The sequence below is a fragment of the Loxodonta africana genome, chromosome 9 (assembly GCF_030014295.1).
Source record: "Loxodonta africana isolate mLoxAfr1 chromosome 9, mLoxAfr1.hap2, whole genome shotgun sequence".
NCBI classification, from domain to species: Eukaryota; Metazoa; Chordata; class Mammalia; order Proboscidea; family Elephantidae; genus Loxodonta; species Loxodonta africana.
In genome coordinates, this window is record NC_087350.1 from 104,201,553 (window position 1) to 104,223,091 (window position 21,539).

Genomic DNA, 21,539 nt, shown 5'->3' on the forward strand with positions numbered 1-21,539 from the left:
TCTGTTCATATTAGTTTTTGCTGGTCTCGCCCATTTGATATTAAGCTCCATGATGCCAAACCTGTTACCAGACCCATTGCCGTTGAGTTGATTCCTTGATGCCCAGGATGCTATTAAACTCAGGTTCTAAGCCGCAGCACTATCGACATTTTGGCCTGGGTAATTATTTTTGTGGGGACTGACTTGTGCACAGTAGAGTACACCCACTCCTCACTTATTGACATGGTTAGATTCCAAAGACTAATTATGTGAAAACTGGCTTTATAAAAAAATGGAGAATGACCACATCAGATAACAAAATGGAGGATGACTACATCATTACATAACTGCCAAACCACTGATAATAGTGGCTCAGTCAAGTTGACACATAACCTTAACCATCACAGCCATCCTTATACCCAACCCACACCTTGGCATTTGTTACTGCTGGACATACATCATTAATGTGCAAAATAGTCAAATAGTAGATTTTTTACTACAGTCATAAATATGAAATGTCAGGTAACGAGATAGTTGATAAGTGAGGAGTAGGTATACTTAGCAGCATCTTTGGCCTTTACCCACTAGATGCCACTAGCATCCCACCCTCAGTTGTGACAACCAAAAGTGCTTCTAGACATTTCCAAATGTCCCCTGGGGGGCAAAATTATCCCCTAGTTGAGAATTGTTGCCTTACCTGATATGTTCGGTGCTTAGAATATAGTAGGTGTTCAATAAATATTGACCATGTTAACAAAATTATTATTTAATTGAATGTAAGGATTGAAAGAGATAGTAAAATTCAAGGATGACTGCCACATTTCTCCCTTGGACTAGTAATTTTATCACTTAAACCCCTGAGATGAGAGGAAATGATGAAGAGGACACATTTGAATTTGTCAATATTCTCCTTAAACTGTGACGTTAAAGCTGAGTAAATGCTCCAGATGTGACTCGACCACCACAGATCTTTTGTTTCTGAGTTAATGAGGCATTTTCCTTCTTTCCCATTTATTTTTATAGACTTGTCCCCTTTATCAGTTACATTGCACTGTTGAATCATATTGAACTTAAAATCCACTAGAATCTCCAAGTAATTTTGTAGAGAATCCTGCTTATTCCTGTCTTCCTCTACCCGGTAAAATTTGAAATTGTGCTTTTGAAGTACCATATTTTGCCTTTTTTTTCCTTATTAAATTTTATCTCTTTCATGTCAAGCCCTGCTCTTGGTTTGTGAATCTATTCTTTTAAATCTTATTCTTTTCTTTTTTATAGTAGCTGTTTGACCAATTTGATCTTCCATTGGTTGATTAGTTGGTCGATAAAAATTTGAACCAGATTATGGCAAAGGAAAGAATGCATAATGTTTTGAATATCCATGTACTGAGCTCAGAATGAATGTCTTATAACAAACCCATAGAACATTTATTTTAATAGCCAAAAATTCATTTTCTTCTGCACCCAAGTGTAAAGATTGCATGGAGTTGTTGGGGCCACTGACTCTGAAATCTGCTTTTGGGAATGAAGATAGGATATAACTTTAGATGGCCACAAAAATAATAGGATTACATAGGAAGGTTCACTTAAGCATTTTTACTCACTCTCTTTAGCCTGTAAAGTTTAACTCAATTTGTGGCATTGGCATGCAATGGGTACTTATGCAGCAAAAAGAATGGGTTAAAAGTGGTATGGAATTTACTTTTCCACTGAGTGCATTATACCTCATTTACTATGTTTTATAAGAGAACTGGAGGGCTAACAACAGTGCAAAAATGTCCGAGATTGCACATGAATGTTATTTGCAATAAATAGTATAGCTTATTATAGGAATAGTAATGGTCACCTGATTAAGATCGTACAGAGCTGTACAATAAGTACAAAGACAACCAAAGACCTTCAATGCAGGAAAAATAAAGCAACAACTCCAGGGAGAAATTATTAAATCTATATTTATGGGTGTAGTTCTCTTTAAAAAAAAAAAATTTAGAATGTTTAGTTTTTTTTCCTTTCAAACTATTACATATAAACTATTCTAACCATTCCAAACCACTTCTCGCTAATGTTACCTACAAATACCACCACCAACAATATCTTTGTAAAGTACAAGCTTATTTATTACTCCCCCCAGTCCTTCCTTGCTATGGTCTAAAATCCAAATTTCTTAGAACTGCATGTAGGACACATGTTGGTTTTATTCACAATCTTTCTTACTACTCTCTCTGAAACTATGATCTAGCCCCACTGATCTATTTTATATTTTGGAATGTTCCATCCTCTTCCTAGCTTCTGTGCCTTTGCTCATGCTGTCCCTTTTACATATCCTGCCTTTCTCAAACTCTTATACTTTGTAAATCCATTGGCATTCTTGAGGCCCAAGTCAAACGTGACCTTCTCAATTTTACTATCCTTGACTCTCTCCTTCCCAAGCCCCCTTGCCTTGAACTATGTCTGACATTTAGTATGTGCTTAATAAATATTTATGAAGTGAGTAATTAGCAAATCTCCAAAAAAGTATGCAATGGGGGACTTACTTTCATTGACATTCTAGACAAAGAAATCTTACATTACACAATAAGGTCTCTAAACAGTTTTGAGTGTATAATATTTTAACAAATCAAAATGCATTCCAAGAGAACCAAGTGGGCAATACTAGTTGAAGGTTAAAAGAAAATCCTGTTACGTGTGTGCTTACTCACTAACATATTTTGTCTGTTTATCTTGTCTATAGGACCTTAAGTTTGCCTAACATGGAATCTCAGTAAAAAAATCAGTGTACACGATTTCAAAGTTGTTTCTGTTTCTTGAGTTCTGTTTATTGTATATATCAGGTTAGCAATTTTCTTTAGTATGTGGTTATTATTGTTGTTACTTTTAAATCAATTTTACTTAAAATGTGTGTTCACTTATAACGAGGCTATAGAGTTCTTCATTGAGACTATTGTTTCAGTAACACAAGACCAAGATGAGAAAAACTAATTTTAGATGATGGTGGGATAAGAAGAGCGGGAGGGGGAAGAATAGGATTCTTGCAGAATAGGATAGGGGACTAATGATACAATGTTTTAAGTAATTTTAATTGTAAAAATACATAAAGCCTGGTAAATTATAAGAGAGTGCTATGTGTATTAAACAAAATGAATTGAATGTTATTTGTGGAACTATGAGGTGTGGTCTCCACTTAACAAGGCTTCTTTGTGGACCTCCAGGATATTAGAAGTGGAATTGGGGGTGGGGTAAAATGGATGAATGGGCGGCTCCTTTTTCAGTGAATTGGGAAGCAAGAGAACACACAGTGGTAAACATAGGTAGTACGAACTACCTCTTAAACAAAGTGAGATTTTTACCTATTCTGACGAAGATTTTGATCTTGTTGTAACCTTGACTCTTAGAATACGTGACATATGTTGATACCCAAAAGACTATTTTGAAAAAGTTACTAATTCGCATCCCATTTCCAACTCCAAATAATTTGTTTTAACTAATTTTACATCTGTTGGCCAATATCAATGAACGTATATACATTTCAACATCGTAGAAATGCCTACTCATGTATTTTAAACAGGGATTTTCTATCAATCGTTATTTTCCTTTGCACATAAACTCAAACAAAGCACAGCAGTATATTTAAATCATCATATAGCCAACCCTTGAAGCATGCCAATGATCTTTACATTATCTGCTTAAATACCATGGAGTTGGTGCAAACCACCATTTAAAATGGAGCTGAAAAATGCAACCCATTGGAAAGCTTGTTAATGATTCTTCCTAAGCTTGGAAAGCAACTTCTGGAATTTTAACCCTAAGGCATATAAGACATATAAGGAAGAAAGTAACAGAGTAAAGACAAATAACACTTAGTGATTCAATCCATTATTTTCAACCAGGTGGTTTTGTGATATGAATGAGTTTCTGTAGAAAGTTTTAAGAGAATTGGTCACTTGTCTTCAGACCACAGATTGATTAGGATTCTGAATTTTTTCATAATCATCAGTATAGTGTTGATAGTGATCAGAGAGGAGAGGCTGATTTGCTTCATCCATGTGGCTTCTGGCACGAATCAGACAAGACGCACCAGCAAAAATGACCGCAACCACTACTAGAGAAGCAACTACTCCTATGGTAACAATCTCCGAAATACTAAAATCCCGACCTATTTGAAAAAGAAAATGAGAGTAAAAGTGAACAATAAAATAGTTGCTGTTCCACCAAGAATCGGAAACCACAAATTTAAGCATAGCTACAGAAGTCCTCACATTTATTTTTTGTCAGAACACATTGCCTATTACAGCACCTCTCAAAGGCACTTCCTAATTTCTTTTAATGAATGAACCCTATTGGAATTTATTTTATCATTTCCATTCAAAATGTGAGGAAGGTCACCTGTCCACAAGGTCACTTGGTTAATAGGCTGTAGACCGGGTTTTGGAGCCCAGGTCTGTCAGGATCCAAAACCTTTGCCCTTCCACTATGCCCTAGTGAGAAAGAGGCTTGAAATTAAACAAGAAACTTTTGAATTTCAAAATCTCAAGAAAGATGGCTCAGAGTCTCTCAATCTCCCCTATTTAGGTTAAGTAGTTGGAGGTGTCATTGTACCGTAAAAAAATCTTGTCATATTTCATGGGCCTAAGTTCAGAACTCATTCTCTTCCCTTACTAGAAAGGTGACCTTTGACAACCTCTCTAAGCCTCGGGTGGACTCCTGGTGTCACAGTGATTAAGAGCTCGAGTACTAACCAAAAGTTCAGCAATTTGGATCCACCAGCTGCTCCTTGGAAACCCTATGGAGCAGTTCTACTTGTCCTATAGGGCTGCTATGAGTTGGAATAGACTCGACGGCAATGGGTAAGTCTTGGATGGAACCCTCGTTGTGCAGTGGTTAAGAGTTTGGCTGCTAATCAAAAAGCTGGTAGATTGAATCCACCAGCTGCTCCTTGGAAACCCTATGGGACAGTTCTACTCTGTCCTATAGGGTCACCATTAGTCAGAATCAACTCAGTGGCAATGGTTTGATTTTTTAGTTTTAAGCCTCAGTTACCTTATTAGTAAAATGAAGATTATAATATTTACCTCACAGGGTTGTACAGATTAAGTAAGATAGTATGCTATATAATTAGCTCAACACCAGGTCAGGGCTCTCAACAAATATTAAATGCCTTTCTTTAACCCTAGATAAAAATCAAAATGAAAACTTCTAAGTCCAAATGGAAAATGTAACCCTCAGCAATACTGTGATTAAAACCAGTTGCTGTCCATTTGACTCCAACTCACGGCGACCCTGTGTGTGTCAGAGTAGAACTGTGCTCCGTAGAGCTTTCAATGGCTGAATTGTTTGCCCCACCTAGGGACCCCTGATGTTGCGATTAACTTTACTTTAAAAGTAACAAATTTGATTCTGGAAATTTCCACAATGGAAATAAATTTTAAATACTCACTAGGCCATTGTACTTCATAAGCATATCCCAGGTTGTCTGGAGCAGTAACAAACATCTCTGTGCTGGTGACTGGTGGCCAGAATGGCACCATATTATATTGTCTATTATGTCCAATAGGGGCATTTTCCAGTGGAAATGAGGATATATCTAAAATATGCCAAAGACAACTTATTAATAGACAATGTAAAATTAATATTAATGTCATTATTATATTCTGGAGTCGTCTAAGAGTATTCAAGGAGAACATGAAAAATGTTCTTTCATACTTTACACTGAGTAAAGACACAAAAAAGTTTCACCAGAACAGGGAATTACATGAAAGAGAGTTCAAATGATTTAAGTACAGCACCAGCATATCACCCGGTAGAATAAGAAAGTTTAAAAGCAGGGAAGTTTTACTATTTTATCATCTGTGATGATCATCAGTTGTTTTATTTTTAAATTAGAGACACTAGTTTGAATAAAACTCATTACACTTATTTTTCAAAGCTAAAGAAAAGATGAACCTGCAGTTTGTTATAGCCTTGTCTGTAATTTAAATTAGAGAGACAGTGTATCCAAGGAGGTTTGTCTTTGATGCTGAATATTTCTGTTTATTTTTTTTATTTCTTTGTTAACTTTTATAGTGAACAAATCAATATTAACTTTATTTTCAGAGTTTTACTATACTAGCAAAAAAAAAAAAAGTAAAAATTTTAATCATTGCCCTGGAATCCCATTGGCTTCCTGGTACCTTTCTCTTTTTTCTATTTTAATAAAAGCTACAGGGATTTGTATTATTAGTGAATTTCTATCTTCAGGGAAGAAAAGAGTGATAGGTTCTTTGTTGCAAAGACCTTTTTTTCTCATTCTATATTTATGTTCACATAATTAAATACCAAATGGGATGTCACAAATCAGAGTTGGAAGTGGGCTTGGGTGGAGCAGTAATGAGAATAAGTGGGAAGACTAGCGAGGTACTAGGTTTTGTTTGCAAAAGGTACATTGCATAGACAGTCTCTGTCCTTCTCTAAAGCAAGGAAAGGTGCTTTAGCAGGTACAGTAAAAACTGTGAGAGCTGGAACTTGAGGGAACAGCCTTATTTCTCTAGGTCTTAGAACTTTGATGCCTTTGACAGAAAGTAATCTTACCACTTTTCTTTCTCTCTCTTTTAGTGGAAAATATTTGAGTTTCCCTTCCCTTACAGCTTTCGGTTTTACACAGATTCCAGCTTTCCCAGGTTTTACCAGTTTGAGGAACAACTGATAGTGAAATGGCAGGTAGTGTTTATATCTTTGTGACTTTTAAGTTTATTGTGTATTAAAACAAATTCAGTATTTACTTTTTGAAATCCATTGAATGCCTACTAGTGCCAGGCACTGGTCCAGGCACCGAGGTCATAACATTGAACAAAATAGACAAAATTTCTACCCTCCAGGAACTCACATTCTGATATATTATTAGGAATTATTTATTAAAACTAAACATTAGATAAGGCTTATCATTTAGATATATATTTTTTTAACTTCCCATTTCACCTTCCTACTGAATCCTGACTTGAAAAGCTTTGACTCCGTTCAGCTTCAGTTATGTGATAGTGGAAGTTATGTGCATAAAAATAAGTGGAGGAATAATAGTAAAAATAACAATTGGTATTGTCAATTCACTTCCCTCCATAAGACCCTTCAGTGCCCCGTCTCACTTAGTGTTAAATTCAGGGTCCATTAGGATCCACCCCGATATCCATCGGACCTGATCTCCCACCCTTCTCTCCCTATTTCCCACTCTGCTCGAGTCACAACGGGCTTTTTTCTGTTCTTTTTTCCTGGGACGGTCTTCCTCCACATACCCACATAGGACTTTCTATTGCCTTAATGTATTTGTCTACAAAGATTATCCACCATTTGAGGTACTATGTATTATTTACATATGTTTGTTGTCAGTCCTAAAGTGGCAAAGTTCCAGGAGGGAGGACATTTTCATTGGTTTTGTATCTCACTATATTCTAGTGCCTAGAATACTGCCTAGGAAATAGTAGATGCTCAAATAACATTTGTTGAAATGTTGTGTATGTGTGTGTATTTGCATGTGTGTGTGTATGTGTGTGATTGCTTCATTCCTTATAGGATATAATAAGTAGAATACTGCTCAGTCTGGAAAATGTATAACTGCTTCTTTTGAAAACAGTACTGAACTTCTGTAACTTTCATGACTCAGCTGAAAAACAACCGAAGTTGAATTAAATGTGTACATAGATCTAAAACTTTAGTGAATTGAAATTAACATTATATTATTTAAAGTTTAGGTGTTCTATATTGTATTATCTCTTTTGTGTAAGGAGAGGATTCTGTAAGGAACATTAGAATGTGAATGACTGTAATCTTCACCTGTAAAATGTGGTACTTGCTCTTTTCTGACCCTAACAATTCAATATTCCTGTGATTTCTGAAGATTCTCAAATCTATAAGAACTTTTGCCACATTTTGAAAAATAACTCTATCCTCCACCCAAAAAGACTTTGCTTTATGAATAGCTTTAGAAATTCTTCTAATCTTCTTATGTTTCTTTCTCCCTAACATAGTTATTCTACCATATTGTTTCCCAAAGGGTAGTTGCTGCCCAGTGGAATATTTAAGAAGGTGGCTCATGATTTGCGTTTAGTTTCCATGCAATTTGTATGTGTTTACCTTGGCTTGTCTTATAATTTTGTGGCTACATTTTATCAGCAATAGGCTTCTGGTTAGTTCTCTATTTCTGTGGTACTTTTCTTTTCCTCACTACTACCCAGATGACTAAGAGACTTTATGCGAATTACTTCTAGGACAAACAAAGGGAGCCAAGCAAAAATAACTGAGGATCAAAGATATTTTTTCTGGTTCATCAATGAATTTTAGATTAAAATTTGGAGAACTTTTGTAAATTGCTATTAATATGACATAATCGGAGCCCTGGTAGCGTAGTGGTTAAGAGCTCGGCTGCTAACCAAAAGGTCGGCAGTTAAAATCCACCAGCCACTCCTTGGAAACCCTATGGGGCAGTCTTCTGGGTCACTATGAGCCGGAACCAACTTGATGGCCCCTAACAACAACAACAACATGACATAATTATGTTTTTAATGAAGCTGTGTAAAAGCAAAGGAATATGTGTTTTCACAGTTGAAAGAGAACTCCACCTCAGAGACTTGCCAGATTTGTTTCCTCTAAAAAACATACTAACATCCATGGAATTGCTAATGGCTAAATGACTACATTTTGTATGCTGCTGCCTACTTCCCAGAAGTGTATGTTTACCAAAAGTTGTTTGTTCCTAAACCTATTTATCCCAGTTGTGCTTGTTATTATAACAAAATAAAATTTGGTTAAACATACATAAAATGACAGTTATGATTTTAAAAGAGAGGAAGATTTTATTTCTATAATAATAAGTAGGTTGAATGACTTAGAAATATGTGTTAAGAAGGAATAGCTGAAATATTGCAATAGAATTAGGAGTGGGCAATGTGACTGTATATGGTTAGGGACATGTTATAAAAATCTAGAATAATACTGCACTCAGATTACCATTAATTACTTGTTTCATTTAAAAATATGACACTGTAAATTCTTCATTATGGTTGTATATCTGTAAGTACATACACATAAAAAATGAAGTGGAACTCCCATCAGTCAACTCATGTCCAGAGAATGGTTCTTGGCTTTGTACTAAAAGATTGATAAGTGAATGCATATTTATGTGTAAGTTACTTCTTTCTTAAATGATTTTCTGATGGAGCAAACTATTTTGACCAACCTATCAATTAATGGTCTTAATTAGGTTGGATTAGGGGCTTCTATTGTACACACACACACACTCATGCGTGCACACGCACACACACACAACAGGGAAATAAGAAACTGACCAAATGGCTGGCTGACTGAATAGATAGAAAATCTCCAATATTTGTTCACGTGCCTGATGAAGTATAGGCCCAGAAGCCAACATTTAGAATACTTTCCCAATAGGAACAATTTATGCTGTTTTAACCAATAGAAACATTTTCATTGTTTGAAAAGTATAAACTGCTTAGCTGAGTAGGAGCAAAGAGAAAGAGGCCTCGCAGATAATATTTTAAAGAACGCACTTAAAATGAACTCAACTGAGATTCTGACGGTATGATACGCAAACCACCTTTAACTCTTCAAGTTCAACAAAACTGCTGTTTGTGAGAGGCCACAAAGCTCTATGGACTACGAATATGATGTTTCAGTCTTTGGGGTATCAAAGACAAGCTCTGCAAGGTTTCCCATTCAATTTTAAAAGCAACAAGAATTTTGGAAGACACAGGGAAGAAAACTTGGGGAAACAGTAGTCATCTTTTCACAGGCAAAATGAGAAGGGATTACCTGCTTAGTCCTAGTGAATGATGAAAAATGTTATCTCATAACTATTCTGAGATATTTCTTACCTGCATTTTCAAAGTGTTTTTGAATATTTTGAAAATGGTGAGAAATTATGGCATTTTATTTTGAAGTGTACTTTATGTGTGTCAAGTGCTTAGGCGTCAGTGAGTACTATGCTACCTGAACAATCTCTTTTGCTGAGCCTGCAAAAAACATATGAAAGTGGCTCACCAGCATTGTATCTCCTCAGCCATTCATCAAAGACTGCATCCGTGAAAGTATGCAGGAGGACAAAAATAGGATCATTTGGAGATAAATGGGTTTGTCCCCCTGTTCCATTCAGAAAGAGATGAGCCAAATTGTGAAGGCTTCGAACGGCAGGATCATACTTTCCTGTGGGATCACTATAACCTAGATATAAAAGTAAGGATAAGAATAGTAACCAACCAAAACCAAACCCAGTGCTGTCGAGTCGATTCCGACTCATAGCGACCCTATACGACAGAGTAGAACTGCCCCGTAGAGTTTCCAAGTAGTGCCTGGCGGATTTGAACTGCTGACCCTTTGGTTAGCAGCCATAGCACTTAACCACTACACCACCAGGGTTTCCAAGAATAGTAAAGACTATTCCAAATATTTTACTTTTAAAGTCAACAACAGTGATTATATTGCGAAACAATTTTTTTTCTTTGCAATGCTTCTCAGGCCACTTCATGCCTTAATATACAGTAATAGTATTGCTTCTCTGTTCCTATGGTTGGTGACATTTGCTTGCTATACCGCAAGCTAGGTTATTTTTAAGCTAGTGGCATGACATTCTAAATGTATCTTTTAGGTCAAAAATAATGACCTACAAAGGAAATCAGTCAAAATATATAGAATACTCTATTTTGACAAGGCAGACATTGGTCTACATTGAAATAAAGATAGTGGAAAACTCCAGCTTCTAGTTAAAATTGCTGACCCAATTGGGGGGACGCCACTCTGATTGTCCTGGAACTTAAAATTGCCAGGTGTTACTTTAGCCTCCTACTTTACTCCTTTGAAATGACTGTCAGCATGTTTATTTTTAGAAAATTACCTTATGGTGTGGGGAAGTTACAATTTCTCAGAACTTTCCCACCACCTCTGTATTAGTTTTAACCATCTGGAAAGCTTAATGTCAAAACAGTTACGGGACTTTGATAATTATCATACACACACTCACATATATACAATCGCTTTGTCCAGCATCTATGTTTTTTTAGGTGAACATTAGAAAACTGGCAAAATACTTGATGGTTTATGTTAAATGTTCGATTATAAAAATTATCACTGTTTTTCTTTCAGTGAAACAGTGCATATTGAATATCTTGGGAAAGTCATTTCACCTCTTTGGACCCTCAGTTTCCTCAGCTTTAAAATACTTTGTATTAGATAAGGAAAATCAAATAAAATCTTGGTAGATACTAATTTGAATTTTTATAGATATTTAAAAAGTTACAAAATGATACAGACCTAAATAAAACATATGCCCAAACCAGGCTTCTGTAGATGACAACTGTTTAGAAAAAAATAACTCATAAGCTCTCAAAGTCTTGAACGTTATTTGCCGATACTAGAATTTGGTACAGTTACTCATGTTGGCCAATTAGCTAGATAGAAAATTGGGTTTAAATAGTGTTTAGGTTTATGAAAAATAATTTCCAAGGCCTCTTCTATGATAATTAAAAGAGTTTCATGGTCTGATACTTCTCTTTAAGAAAGTTCTTTTTTGAGGAGAGAATTGTGACCGAATCTTCATAGGTAACCCCAGTGACATAAACTCATGGGACTGATGTCATTCAAAAGCCTTTCAAAGAAAACTGAATCAATTCAGAACACCAACATTGTTTACTTGCCTTCCACTGTGTTTCGGAAGCTATTTGTAGAATTGGAGTAAAAAGGAGGTGTGTCAAATAAACCGACTTCCAAGCACTGAGTGACATCCTGTGGTTCAGGAAGACGTTGCACCATTGGTCTAGCCACGTTTCCGGCTGGATTTCTCCTAATGGGCCCACCTTCAGTGCCTGGGAAAAAGATGGGTATATGGACACTTACAGAACGATTCTTATCACTGCTCTTTAAAACTACTTTTGCACAACATGAACACCGAAAGAGTTTTCCTTGGCAAAAGAGAAGATTAAAAAATGCAAATTTAGTGATATCAAAGTGAAAAAAAATCTAAGATAACAAGTTCTGTGTGGACTAGATATGTGATACATAAAATCATCTAAAGGAAAAAAGGATCACACTACCAGATGTAGCTCCTGGTGTCTGTTAAATCAACATACGCTTCTTTCATGGAAAATTTAATTTTGCCAAAATAACCTCAGACATCTAAATTCTACACTGAGGCTCCCACATCCAAAATGCATTTAAGCACTGGGATATTGTTTCCCAATTGCTTCAAAAGTATTCCGTAGAAATGTGCTTATCTGGTAATGTCCTCAGTAACAAAGTGTTATAGTAACACCCAGAAGTTCAATACCAAAGAGCTTAAGCATTAGAATTCTACAGCACAGCATAAACTTTGAAGGAGGGGAAAGTTGCCTCCAATTATTTTGAAACGAGGCAAGAATATACATATAAATAAATTTGTACCCCAATTCTGTCTGTGTCAAGCCTTCAGAGGAATGAGAGGAAAAACCTTGAAAATTTTTTTTGCAAAGTGGTGCATATTTTTGATCAACGTATATTTAAAAATTATTGTGGGAGATAATTATTTGTAGGCAGTAAGACAATCAGGCAGACAAAGAACTGTGATACAACTGATGATACGACAGGTGCCTTAAGGAGAAATAGCAAGGAGATACACACACAGAGAGAGAGACGGAGAGAGAGACAGAAAGTCCCCCCTAGTTGGGTAGCTACGGGGCTTCATGAAGAAGAGAGATTTGCAAAAAGCCCCAAAGGATTAAAGAGAGTTTCCATAAGTGAAATGCGAGAAACTTTAATTTTAAAAGTCAAACATTTTAGGCAAAGGTGATAAAGGATGATTAGCTTTCATGAAAGTTCCTATTTTGTATGCGTTATGAGTAACATCATGATTAGTGCATAACGAACTAGCTCAATGAATTTTATTTTTATTATATGTAAATAAAACTTCTGCCTATCTTGAGTCTGGGAAGGACATGTGCTTTTTTTCCGTGTACACGATCATCAGAAATGTTCAGAGACCACTGAAAATATCAATTCCAGTGATGTGTTAGGGATGACCGTTCACGAAGAACAAAGAAAAAGTATTGCCAAGGTGGGTTTCGAAAGCACCACATCTTGAATTATCCTCAGGGAGTTTCAAAGTAAAGAATTTGATAGTGAAGAAACTAGTTAAGCTAGTTTAACTTTAACCCAGTGATTTCCAAATAATATACTTGCATCTTGAGAACTTCTGCCACTACACCTATTAACATCCTATTGGTTTGAGTTTTGGAGAACTTCCAAGTAGGAAATGCTGCCCTGAATGAATGGTTCTGAGTGTCTGAAGGAGAAAATGGGTTTGTGAAATACTGTGAGGAAAGAACTTGGCAATGTTTTTCATAGGAGGAATCAAATATGATGTTATAATAGCTGGAAGAATGTTAGGTGTCAATAATTCCCTTTTTAATACAGTGAGTTTGGTGTATTAATGGAATACATATTTGGAAGGTACTATGCAACAAGAGGAGTCCTGGTGGAGAAGCGGTTAAGCCTTTGGCTGCTATTGAAAAGGTCTGCAGTTTGAATCCACTAGTCGCTCCTTGGAAACTCTGTGGGGTAGTTCTGCTTTGTCCTGTAGGGTCACTATGGGTCGCAATTGACCCGACAGCAATGGGGTTTTTGTTTTTTTGTGCAACAAACATATAAAGACATAGGTTTGGAAAGTCTAATTAAGGTTTAAATTAAGTGTGTTCACGTATGAGTCTTCTGTAAAAGATGATAAATGAAACCACAGGAATGGATAAGACCATCCAAAAAGAAAAATAGAGGAAAGAATTGCTATATGGATTAAATAAGAATATTAAAAGCATATTGCACCTTTTCAGAGATGGTCAATAAAATGATAGTTCCTTTCTTTTTTCCCTTACTAATCAATACTGCTGAGTATTTATTGAACTGAGGAAAGAGATCATTTTGAAATTTGTTTAACCAAAAATGTATAATCTTTAATTGGTATGAAATGAAGTGGTTTGTTGTATTAGTTGACAAGAAAAATGGTGATGAAAAAAAAATCTCCTCCCCTTTCTTCTTTCCTCCTATGATATAATTTTATATATCCATTTAAATTGTGCTTGGAACCCTGGTGGCGCAGTGGTTAAGTGCTTGGCTGTTAACCAAAAACGTCGGCAGTTTGAATTAACCATCCACTCCTTGGAAACGTCATGGGTAATTCTACTTTGATCTATAGGTCGCTGGGAGTTGGAATTGACTTGACAGCAGTGGGTTTGGTTTTTGGTTTACATTTTGGTATCCAATGATTAAAATGCTTGGAAAATGTCTAGAAAACTCCCTGGACAAAATATAATAGGATAGTCAGAAACAGAAAAAAGTTATGGTATTTAAAGATATCTTGACCCTCAATTTCATTTGTCGGCCACAAGGTGGGACCACTTATTCAGCATGCCAAACATACAGAAATTTATTCTAATATTTACACTTCTCCAGGGGAGATTTCATACACTGTCACTACTCTTATACTTAGGTAAATAATCTTCTGATGAAGGGAAGTCTACTGAATCCCTTCTGATGTGTTTAGAATGTTATTTTTAAGTTAAAAATATTTTAATATTTGATGCATAAAATATTCTGCATATATGCAGAATAAAGGTAACATGAATAAATTACATTAATAATAAAATAATTTCCCATAATTCTACGGAAGACCAAAAATTCAAAATAGTCAAGACATGTCCAAGGAAGAAAAATAAGATGGGGTAGAAGGATTCTAGTAATTAAAACCTTGTGTCACTAGCACAGGGACAGATAACATGACCCAAGGAAAACAACAGGAAACCTAGGAACAGACCCACCTGGCTGAGGTGGCATTGCGATCACTGGAGGAAGGATGCCAGGACAACTGACTAGGCATTGGCTCTTATTCTCACTGACATTTGAGGAACTGGAAGGCAGCTAGGTGGTAGACGTCTTCTGTGCAGTGTCTTCATTTTCTTAAAAGCAGTCTTAGTATCACCTTTTGGTTTTTACCCCTCTGACTAAATAAGCATAATGTTTCTTTTTTTAGTCCTAACTCTGTGCGTATTTCAGATTGTCTACAGAAAACTTTTCTGTGAAATTCCAACATGAGACACATGACTACTAAGCAGTGCTGAGTATACTAAGAGGATTAATTTTTATAACTAGACATTTCCAAAATAAAGAAGTTGGCAATGCACTGACCAAATTATTTAAGAAAAGCAATGTACAAATGTATGGGCACTCTGACTCCTGGGAGTACCTTACAGATTGCATTGACTATCCTAAGTGCTCAATGATTTTCCATCGTAAAAGTAGATGGTAGTCTGAAGTCTCTACTAGAATAAAGGAATTTCCGGGCAGCACATTTAATCTTTTTATCTAAGAAGGAATTCTTACTTCTATATTTCATTTGGAACTTACTGTTACAAAGGGTTCCCAGGGTATCATAATCTTCCAGGGATTCACAGACTATTCTCCATTGAGAAAAGACAGAGTTCGGACTTATAAGAGTGGAATCAAAGTTGCTTCTCGATCCCATCAAGTCATCGGTGCAGATATCACAGACATTCTTTCCAGTTGCAAAATTCCAGTAAGGAAGGGAGAAAGAAGGATCCTGCAACATTTCCTAGATCACAGAAACTCTGTTTAGTAGCGTTCTTAGTATCCTCTCTCTCTGTTTAAAAATTCTCCCTCTTTGCTTGGTTTACATTCCTGATCTCTCTTTCTTTTAGCTGTCTTCAGCCACTTAGCAATCAGTAAGTGTATCAGTGGTGTCTGAGGGGCCTGGAGAAGTTAGATACCTATTTAACAAAGCTTCTAATTTACTATAAGGAACCCTTTAGGCACTAGAGGGAAGGAAACTCAGCTCATTATATAGAAGTTTCTGCAAATGATTTTTTGGGGAAAAAGTCTTCCTCTTTCTTTAATTAGGCAGTCAATTCCATTTCTATTGTTTTTACCAAAAATTATTAATAATAACTCCAAGCCTTGACATTTCCACCTTTTTCTGATTTTACTATCTCTAATTCAAGTGTCACTAACTCTTAGTCTGGGAGCCAGATCCAGCCTTGATATATGTTTTGTGGACAGTGATTTTTCTGTTTAGATTCTGGTTTGGCCACAGACCACACAGGCTCTTTTACACTTAGGTGATCTGCCTGGGGACTAAAGGTGTTTTACTTTGAGGCCCCTGTTTCAGAGTCTAAACTTAGAAGACTCAATGGTCTTCCTGAAACTCATACCAACGGGAAATTCTAAACAAAACACAATATTTCTTTGTGCTGCGCTTTGTTCTTTGGACCAGAGGCAGGCCTAGTTTTTACCATTTAGAGCTGAGCTCCCATTTTTTAAAAAAATACTGGGGCTCAAAATCACATATTTATTTTATTGGGATATTTAGAACATATATTTACTTGTTAGTCCTCATTTCTTTGGGCCTTTGGGGAGTTCTATTTAGATGGTTGGATTTCAGTGTAGGGATCACCATTGTTTTATCTCACCTCTCGAGCTCTAGATCATCTCTGCTTTTTTTAAATTTAAGCTCCTTTCTGGGAAGCATTTCCTTGTCCTCAGGGTGTTTGGAGGGCCAAAAGCTTTCAAAGGCATTCCCAGTTATTGATCTCCAGGGCTTTCGAGTCCTCATTTAGAATCCATCATTCTGGTTCACAAAAATTAGTGACAGCTTCCAAGGGATCGTTAAGGGTCCATTTGTGGTCCAGCAACTGACAATCAGGAGCCGAAGCGTAGTCATGTGGCATTTCAACTGTGTGTTACATTTAAGCAGTAATTTGTATGATCCCTTGTGCTGTTGTGTTTTTAAAATGTAAGTCATAGAGGCTGAAGTTTACACAGGCAAAATCAAAGCTTTTAGATACTTTCCGCCTACCCTTTCATTTTGGTGTGCCCATGGGAAGATGAATTGGAGGCATCAAGAGCTGGAGCCAATTACGAATGACAGATTTATCTACTCCTAATCTACTAAATGTCTGAATTGTAATCAGAGCCATAAAATATAAAGTTCAGAGTATTTATTCACTCTCCAATTATATATGGATAGACTACTTTCATGAGAATATTTTATTCCATATTTTAGTGGGTTAATTTCTCACCACCCAACTATTCATTTTTTAAATAATGTTGAGCAGAAGCACTCTGGAAATCGATATATGAATCTAAACGCCATTTCTGCCTTCAGACATTTTTAGGTTAGTGTTAAATTTTAACTTGGGGGGAAGGGGAGGATTGATTACTGTTTTCACACAGAAAACAGCTTTAATTTGTAGATTTTCTAGTGAGATCTAATAATTTAAATTTTTATTTTAAAATTACAGTACTTTCCTCAAGAAACATAGCAATGGATAAAAAAGACAACGATAAGCTATTTACATGAGCAGGTACTTTGATGTGCTTTGAGCTTATCTGCTTACAAACTAAGCAGGAAATAAATATGCTTGAGTTGAAGTTCACTTTATGTCAAATAAGACCAATACCTTTTAATTAGAAACAATGTCTGACTGAAGTAAAATTTTAAATTTTTTTTTCTTTAAGCCGCACAATGGTAGAGGGCATGGGGGAGAAAAAATTGAGTTGGATAAAATATGACAAACCAAATTGGGAAAAAAAAACAAAAAAACTTTTTTCAGCACTAAAACCCTGTACCGTATTGGGAAGAGCCATCAACTGGAATGATAAGGTATACACTTGGGACTGGAGAGCCTGAGAAGTATACACACACTCCTTCACCCAGACCAGGAGAAGGTATCTATTTATATCTGGGACTGAAGAAAGATGTGTTAATTGAGATTCTTTTCATTCAGACTTTATGAGTGTCATTTTTCAATTACAGAGCTGTGGAATATTTTTAAAGCTTTAATTCACACCTAGAAATACCTCAGTTGGCCTCCTCATCATTGATGTGACTTCCTTCTCACTTCTACAAAACATGATCAATTAATTAAATAAGTAATTGGTACAGGAAGAAAGTTTAAGTGAATGTCAAAGGCAGAAACTTGAAATTGCTTTCTCATCACATGTCCTTACCATTCAGAACAAGAGTGAATTAAAATGGCTTACAAACAAGGGCCCTGGTCTATAAAGGATCTGAACATCAAAATGTTCCATGCTTACCTGCATGTCCTTCTCCAGCTGCAGTAGATGGTACCTGTGCCATGTGAGAAAAGCTGGTCCTTCATGAGAGAAATCTACTTCACCAAAGCTCTCCTGCCCTTTCCCAAGGAAAGTCTTTTTGACGGAGTAATAGTGTGTCCAAACAAAGTAGTTGTAGATGGAAATGTTCTCAAATTGTGGTGTGTTGCCATCTGGCCCCAGTATTTCTTCTGATCTCCTGGTGGCAATGACAAACTGGGGATGAGTTGTGCGCTTTGCCATATCCAGGGCTCGGACAAAACGGTTCTTTTCTTCTACACTTAAGTCCAAAAGATTTCTCCTGACTTTAGGGATAGAAAATTCAGTTATGAAAACATCTGCCTTGTGGGGGTGGGTAGAGAATGGGTACAATCATCTTGTAAAACAACATATCTCATTTACCCATTAAAGAACATTTGTACAGATATTCGCATCTGTTTTAAATTCTTTTCTATTTCTTATAATACCCCGACTAAAACCCCTACTTCAAGTATCTGTCTCTCTCTCTCTCACTTTCTCCACCTCTTTCCCTACTTCCCTCCAACTTACTCTGGAATTTCTATTCGCTTTCTTTAATCTTATATATGAATTTTATAATTCTATGATCGTATTATATTTATATCTACTCACTATTGGCATTTCACTTGGAATTTTCTACACTTTTTAATATAATAAATCTTGCAAAAGAACAAAGTTGGTGGTATATCATAGTTGGTAAGACCAGAGACTTGTTCTATGATGCTGGAAGTATATTTCAAAGCCTGTTTTTCATCTATAAAGCATGGATAATAATAGCTGCTTTACAGAGTTGTTATAAGGATTAAAGAGCACACAAACATAAGAAGCAATTAGATCAGGGTCTGGCTCATCATAAACAATAAATGTTCTGTTAAACCTTTGGTCCAATGTCTACCCATTGCCGTTGAGTCGATTCTGACTCGTAGTGACCCTATAGCACAGAGTAGAACTGCCCCATAAGGTTTCCAAGGAGCAGCTGGTGGATTCGAACTGCTTAGCAGCCACCAGTGCTCCTTGGTCCAGTGTCTAGCACATAGAAAACAATCAAGTATTGTTCACTGTTATTATTTAGTGCTTTGTTATAGAGTGCTATTTAGGTCGCAGAACAGAATCATTCCTGAATTTGATCATCTCAGTGGGAAATTTCTCTGTGAGTCAGCAAGGGTAGTAGAAGCAGCTTAAGTGTAAAAGAGCTAGACAAACCCCAGTGTAAATTCTAGGTTTATTAATTGTCATCTGTGTGAATTTGGTAGTGCAAATGGTTAACATGCTCGGCTGCTAACAAAAAGGTTGGGGATTTGATTCCACCCAGAGGACCCTCGGAAGAAAGGCCTGGTGATCTACTTCTGAAAAAATCAGTCATTGAAAACCCTATGGAGCACAGTTCTACTCTGATACACATGGGGTCACCATGGGTCAGAATTGACTTGACAGCATCTGCTTAACAACTGGTTATGACAATTAAAATAACTACCTTGAGGAGTTATTGCAAGGACTGGTCAGGAAAACCTACCATCCTTTCCAGCATATGGTGGTTGCTCAATGAATGTTTGTGAAAGTAAATATTATTGGTTAGAATGTCTGAGCACCATCTTCAACCCTTTAGACTTCGGTTAAGTTTCTTAACCAGTCTAAGCCTCAGTTTCCTCCACTGTGCAAAAGAGAGGCTTGAGTTATATGATCTCCCCATGTTACTCCAGACCAAATGATTTACCATTCTATGAAGGGCCTTCAACCTCATGCAGGGCTGTGTACCTGGTTCACGTCTTCACTTACCTATGAGAACCCTTCGGTCACAAGCAGTGCCTCTCCACCCAGGACGGCATGTCCCACAGTTGTGTCCTGAGAAATTGCCATTGCAGTGGCATGTTCTATTGAAGAACCGTGTGGGCCAGCCCTCCCGGTCATCTGTGCCATCGTGAGGGTACTGCGGACTGTGGGGTCGGGAGTCTGCAGTCACCACCTCACACCTGCCCCTGCCGGTTGACGAGCCACAGCGGTCTGTCCCAGGCCCAGACACAGGAGACAGGTCTGGGCAACACATGCCACTTCTCAAAGCGTCAGCAGTGACACACTCTCTTGGGAACTGAGCACAGACCTGCTGAAGAAGCAGCAGGGGAAAGAAGACATAACCCAGAGAGAGAGGTTTACAAGGTTTCATTGTGCTTCAAGCCAGAGTGCAAGACGAAGTTCTAGTTAGCAGCCCTCTGTGTAGAGGAGACTGTGGCACATAGATTCAGCTGCAAAAAGGAGAAAGCAAAAACACAATTAGGCAGTCTTTTTTGTTGTTGTTGTTCTCTTATAAATGGCATAAGTCTTTCCCAACCCACTTTCAGAATGCTTTCCATACTTGTGAAATGACATTTCCAACAAAGGATTAATAAAAATAGTAATTTACCTTTAAAAATGTGACGTGTATAATACCTACATAATTAAATCCCCTATCCTAGACTTCATTTTAATTTATATATAGAAATACTTATCCTGAACGTCATTTATCAAAAGCATTCATTAGCAGGTCACCACCAGTAATCACATCTAACCATGGAGCTGAAGAATTGGGAGCATATTTCCAGCAAGTGAATTTCTGTGATGTAAAGCCCCCCATCCTTAGGGAGTTTTGGTGGGAGTCCGCCTACTCCCCATAGAGCTAGTCTCTAGTACCTTCAACTCCTGAGGTGTTTCTCTGCTGAACCTCTCCTACAGCTGAGTGTTTTATATTTGCTGGGCCCCTGATGTCAGAGCTGTTAATTACTTGCCAGTTTCTGCCTGATAACTAATCCCAAATCTGCTCACACAAGCTGGGAGGGGCTAGCCCTCTTCTCCACCCTTTATTAATCCCCTTCCACTACAGTGAGATTTTTCTGCCCTTTAAGTACTTGGTCAGCACATGATTCCTGCTGATCTCCTTGTGATGCTTAAAGTTTTAAGAAAAGGTCAGAGGCGCTAATTTGGAACATGACAAGTCAGAGAAACTGAGAGAGCTCCTGTTTTCATTGCAGAGCTTTTATTTTGTTTTATTTTATTTGACAGCATATCTTTAGAAGATGACATGAGCTTAACTAATTTTTCTTGGTGATACAAGGGCCAGGTTAGTGCTTTCACCTGATAGTAGTTTTTGGTTGTGCTCTGATTCTAAAACAGATGCTGTCATTCTTACAATTTCTAGAAAGAATAATTGTGGTAGAAGAGCATCAGTCACAATTACATCAAATCACATGACGTTGGCCATCATGGCACCTACTGGTGCTCCCAGATTTGGCACCCAACTCCTTTACCTCCATCCAGGCTGGTCTCCATCTCTGCAACAAAGCATTACAGGTTCACTGCTACTTCCATTGCCTGGAAGCTGCTCACTAAGTGGGTTCTTATTTCCTACTTTCTCTCTAAGGAGTCTGAAGCCAATTATTTCAAGA

At 37.0% G+C, this 21,539-nt stretch overlaps 1 protein-coding gene across 1 annotated transcript; it reads right to left on the reverse strand.

Annotated features, from left to right (window-relative positions):
- Positions 1–3,923: 3,923 nt before the first annotated feature.
- Positions 3,924–20,284, reverse strand: TYRP1 (tyrosinase related protein 1). Its single transcript, XM_003407348.4, has 7 exons — positions 19,900–20,284; positions 18,088–18,410; positions 15,382–15,586; positions 11,649–11,816; positions 10,000–10,179; positions 5,411–5,557; positions 3,924–4,129 (listed from the first exon to the last, which is right to left on the reverse strand). Exons 1-7 carry the CDS (start codon positions 20,282–20,284, stop codon positions 3,924–3,926), a joined length of 1,614 nt encoding a protein of 537 aa, XP_003407396.1.
- Between the last annotated feature and the right edge of the window lie 1,255 nt (positions 20,285–21,539).